At 49.3% G+C, this 5,435-nt stretch overlaps 1 protein-coding gene across 1 annotated transcript; it reads right to left on the bottom strand.

The window, feature by feature from the left end:
- Window positions 1–1,295: 1,295 nt before the first annotated feature.
- Window positions 1,296–4,493, bottom strand: LOC133924000 (transcription factor BHLH6-like). Its single transcript, XM_062369344.1, has 4 exons — window positions 3,456–4,493; window positions 3,129–3,366; window positions 2,615–3,037; window positions 1,296–1,704 (listed from the first exon to the last, which is right to left on the bottom strand). Exons 1-4 carry the CDS (start codon window positions 3,533–3,535, stop codon window positions 1,603–1,605), a joined length of 843 nt encoding a protein of 280 aa, XP_062225328.1. The 5' UTR covers window positions 3,536–4,493; the 3' UTR covers window positions 1,296–1,602.
- Between the last annotated feature and the right edge of the window lie 942 nt (window positions 4,494–5,435).

The following is a 5,435-nucleotide window of genomic DNA, read 5'->3' as shown; positions in this document are numbered from 1 at the left end:
ATGTTGTCAGTTGTCCCCTCAAGGGTCAGGGTCCCCTCCTTATAAAGGGATCCTAGCACCACCTTAATCGCAGTCGTAGTCGGTAGGGAGTCCTCCATCTTGTCGGTCAAGGCAAGGCAATCGAATTCAACTTAGATACTAGGCGTACTTAAGTCGGTTAACTCGATCGAGACCTTCATAGTACAGGTCTTCATGATCTCTAAGTATATCGGGTCCCGCAGATTTGGATCCGCGATATCTGGAGTTGTCCATCAGGTGTATGGTGTATCATATCCCTGTATGATGTACTCCTTATGTGCATATATCCTACAATTAGATATTTGCCACATCTCCCACGAACATCTTCTGGTGCAATTCATCTCCACCACACCACAGCCCATGCATCTCTCATGTACGTTTTATGGTGTGATCATCTTTACGTAAATGTCCAATGTGACCTCCTAGCTACCTTGACCTTAATTCCTCACTGAACCTAGTCCCGGTATTGTCACCGACCACATCTGCCCTCAGGACACATCTGCATATGAATAAAAACAACAACCAATTCTAAGCATAAGTTCTCACAAACTTGAGTCAAGTCCATCCGCACAATACCACTCACATGAGTGTATTACATATATCAAAACCACAAATATAATTATGCTACCATAAGCATATTCAAGCATCGTCATATCAACACATGCATATCGTCCATATGTCAAACACTTTGCCAATTTCACAACAACGCCAAATTTTCAGCATTTATGATCTCACAAGAATTTCTCATCCACCCACTGCACCTCAGATTAAAAAAGTTGTACTCTTATTGGGATTTACTTTGGTTTGGTTCAATTTGATCCGTGTCCCTGTAGTAAGGAGTAAACAAATTATATAGGAATACATATAAAATCATCTAGGGATGAAAAAAATGTGCCTATGTTGCAATTGGAAAACATAGTTGTTCCAGTAATACGAGTCCCCTTGTTATTCATTACCATGCTCGTGTGATAGTTCCAAAACATATATGTCATGGACCCGATCAAGACCAATCACATGTGAAGTAAAAACTTGCTCAGTCTACTACCTAAGCCCTCTTGTAATGCTGCCTTGTAGCAAAACAATCACCTCCCATGTACACAAAAGGGGTGTTGAAAAAAAAAAGAGACAACATACAGCAACACAATATATCTTCTCCGGACCAGTCACTGTTAAATCCGATCCGTGTCCCTCTAATAAGAGTAAACAAATTATATAGGAAGACAAAATCGTCTAGCGACAAAAAATTGTACATCGGTCACAATTGAAAAACATAGCTGTGTTCCAATAAGGTGAGTGCCCTTGTTATTCATTACCATACATATCTTATAGTTCATTAACATATGCGATGACCGTGAGACCTATCACATGAAGTCCAAACTTACTTTAGCCTACTATGTAAGCCCTCATGAACTGCTGCCTCGTAGCAAAACAACCACCTCCCATGTACACATGGGGTGTTAAAAAGGGGCAGCATATAGCAACACAAAATATCTTTGTTAAGAAGGTGCTGAGCTGGCGGCGAACTAGATCCTGACAAAGCAAGGGCTGAACTTTGTTTCATAATAATTATTATCCTCCTCACTCCTAATAACTCATCGAACTTGTGGGGCAGCGTGTAGCGGTGTCGAGCTGGGAGAGAGCATCCTCGATCATCTCCTTCATCTGGATATGATCCATTTGATCAACCTGAAAAGAAAGAGAATTTGGTTGAGTCAACAAATCCGAGCCCGATGCAAAAGTTCTTTTAATTTCTGAAAAAAAATTGACGCTGGAAATGAAACCCACATGTCATGCGTTCATATCCTAAGCATTTCCAAGTAACAACACGCTAATCATATCACTTTTTACATATGAAAAAATCAAGAGAAAAGGACGTCTCAAATGATAGAACGGAAGTTTGTGCTGGCCTAACAACACAAGCACGTGCAATTCGTGCGTGGCATACAAAAGAAACCAACCGCGACATGTGGAAAACAATGTCGTTGTGGTGGTGGTCTACTTCATGCGGGGAAAGAAAAGATCAGAGCGTTTGCAGCACGTGAGTGTCGTTTTCAAACTCTTCCCCGCGCACGTGATTTGATCCTCTGCTCCCGTTTCTTCTCCACCCAATTCTGCAGCTGAACCTCATGCGGATCGATTTGCCCCCGCGTTGCGCGCTCGTGCCAAAGGATTCGGGCTGACTAATTAGCACGTGATTCGCAAACGAAAGAGTTAATTATCATGTGATTACGCAGCGGCAAAACATCGTCGAAACCTTTACTATTCGCGCTCTGTGCCTTTTGTGCGAGTGACGTGGTGTTCGTCCACGTAGGACGCCGAAATTGGAACAGGACGAGGATCTTTTAACTCAACTTTCTACAGCACTACATAAAAGAGGAAATAGAAAGTGGAGCTAAAACTGCAGTAACTGGGTCATAGTAAAAGTCAAATCTTAGGGTCACACCTACAAAAGCTACGGTCCGTGACGTCAGCACGCCCATGTCATCCCAATGACTCGAGAACTCCGAATGGAAAAAACAGAGCAATCCGATTGAACTGAATCAAGCGAGCGAATTAAAGAGTTGTTGCCGCCAGAGGCGACGGCGACCGGACGTACCTCGACGAAGACGGTGTGCATGAGGCACCCGGCGACGGAGGTGATGTTGGCGGTGATGACCCTGAGCCGGAGCTCCTCGATGGCGCGGCACACCCGGGCCATGGCGTAGCGGCGCTTGCTGCACGTCACGCTCACCACCAGCACGCGGTCGCCAGCCTCCGACACGCGCAGCTCAAGGAACTCGACCGGCGGTGAGGCGCCGTTCCCGTGGGTGATGGACGGCACGGACTCTGCGCGCTTCATCTTCTTCCTTCGTTCCGCCGGCACGAGGAGGCCCTCGTCGTAGTGATAGTTGTCCTCCGCGCCTCCCGCCGCTCCGGAGGCGTCTTCGAGCGCGCGCACCTCCTGTAGTACCTGCCGCTCCTCCGCCTGCAACCGCTCGATGTACTCGATCGCGTCCTTGACGATCGACGCCTTGTCCATCTGCATAGAGAACGCTCGCCGTCAGTGCAAGTTCATGCATCGATGACCGATAGCTCCGGCGATCATTCCAGACAGGCCTGAGCTCACTCACCTTGGTAATGTTGGGCACGACGCTGCGGAGCGCGTAGAGCTTCTCGTTGAGCTTGCGGCGGCGGTCGCGCTCCATGAGGATGTTCTTGTTCGCCCCCGTTGCACCGCCCGCGCCCGCCCCAGCCGCGGTCGCTGCAGTCACCCCCGCCGGCGCTGCTGACGACGAGTAGGAGCCGTCAGGCGAGTTGGAATCGTAGTAGGACGTGGAGTCCTCGCACGCGCCGCCGCCCACGTACATGCTACAACAATGGCAAGTAAACCCTCTTAGTCTTTCCCTGTCAATCCCACAGCAATGGTGGGAGATTGATCGGCGGCGCGGCGTACGAACCTGCGGACGAGCTCTTCGCACTCGAGGTAGTGCTGCGTCTCCCAGTAGAACTCGAAGCTGTCGCCCATCTCCACGTCCATGGCTCCTTCTGTTTGTTGCTCTCCTTCCCCTGTTTCCGTCTGTTCGGCTGTGCTCCTTTTGAATTCTGGTTCGCTGTGAGAGTGAGCTCACTCGTCTCTCCCGAGCCTCTATATAGGCTCCGGCGCGTAAGGCTGGCGGGTGGGGCCTCCAGACGCGGACGCGCTCGGCTCCTCCGGTCTCCCAGTCCGCGTAACGACCAGGCGGTAAAACAAAACGTGCGCCAACTAGAGCGCCCGGTCGGGGGCCCGCCCTGGCAGCCGCACGCATAGGAGCCCACTCCCATCGCGAGGGCAACGTACGGGATTTATTAATTTTAAATTTTTTAACCGGTTGATTGATGGCTTAATCAATAATCACTCGTACTAATTTGCATCTGCTTAGTAATTGGTATGATGCTGTTGTTTATTGCTGCTGGTGACATGGTTTGAATCTCCGCGTGTGATAGAGAGCTGACCTGATGTGATCTGTCTCGGATCTTGCAAGCGAACCTAGTTTCAAGCGACGTGGATCCAGTTTTTTCTTCTTTATTGTATATCGTGGTTGTTGTGAGACCGATACGAATGCTAGCTAGACTCGGGTAACTACAAAGAGAGGTGCGCTCGCGCACCGCTTTGTGTGCATGTTTTGATTGGATGACGGGTGTGAGAGAGCCGGAAGGAAGACGGGCCGGGGAAGAGGGGCTCTCTAGCAGTGGCTCCTCGGTCCGGCAACTGGCCGGCCGAATTTGAACGTACTAGGCGTGAGGTTGCTGTAGGTTCATTGGTCATCGAGCGACAACGACGGTGAGCACGTGCACGTGGATACGAGGCGTCGAGTCAGGGAGGAAGACTAGCCAAGGGAAGAGGTGATAAGATAAAGATGTAGAGTGGGGTTAAGGGTCCTGTTGACCTGGTCAAAATTGACCTCGGCCAAGGGCAAGCTCAAACAAAGGTCATGATTGGTCGGCGCGACATGGCATCGAAAATTTCAACATAGTGCAGAGCTCCAAGTTGAGGCATTAGCTGAGCTAGTAGTGATTGGTGCATAGCTGACGACGGCCATGGTGACATGGTTGTTTGGCCATGTGTGGAGAAGAGGAACGGAGGCACAGGAGGATGGGGAAAATGGGTGGCGAGGTTCACAGTGACAGCAAGGATCTCGTTGGAGCAAATGTTGGTGCAGAGGAGGGGGAAGAAAGGTGCGTCCGAGCTCGAATTTGGTGGGGATTCGGTGAATCAAAGGTGGAATTTGACAAAGAAGACCTCAAAGAAGCTTCCCCGAGCTTCGATGCGGCTAGGATGGCTAAACGATGGTGCGTGCATGTGGATTTTCGCATGGTGGTGGGACTTTCGCTATTCTGCTCAGTGGGGGGGGGGGGGGAATGGTGCAGCTACTAGATCTTGCTGGAGCACGTGTTGGTGCAGAGGAGGACTGAAGCAGCAAGTTCGTCGGTGGGGTTGAGGAGGAAGCTACTGGGGTTGGGGAAGAGAGGTGCTAGAGAGCTTGAATCCTCAGATAAGGAGGCAACGCGAATTTTTCAGCCAGTAACTAGAATCTGCTAAGGCAAACGCTAGATGTCTTTAGTCTTCACACGAGGCGGGTTTAGTGCCAGGGCTGACGTACCTGGCATAGGTGTGCTATAGGAGCTACAATGGATGGACGCCCTGGTAGTGTGCTGAGGCCTAGACCAATATGATATTAGAAATATGCTGGCTGTTCTGAGAAATTAATAATATGATTGTTATTCTGTTTTTAGGGTGATTATATAATCCTAGTTGTTGACCTATTTTTTATCATTAGATATTGTTGGGGGAAGAGCCAGGACTACAAATGAGCCCATGTAGCAAAGTAGCGCATGCAAAGGCCCAATGGTCTCTTTGTAAAAATTTTACCCCACTAAGGGATGCAAAGAAAGTTTTA

The sequence above is a fragment of the Phragmites australis genome, chromosome 7 (assembly GCF_958298935.1).
Source record: "Phragmites australis chromosome 7, lpPhrAust1.1, whole genome shotgun sequence".
Classification (NCBI taxonomy): Eukaryota; Viridiplantae; Streptophyta; class Magnoliopsida; order Poales; family Poaceae; genus Phragmites; species Phragmites australis.
Note: the sequence above shows the minus strand (reverse complement) of the source record. Positions and strands in the feature narration are given on the sequence as shown.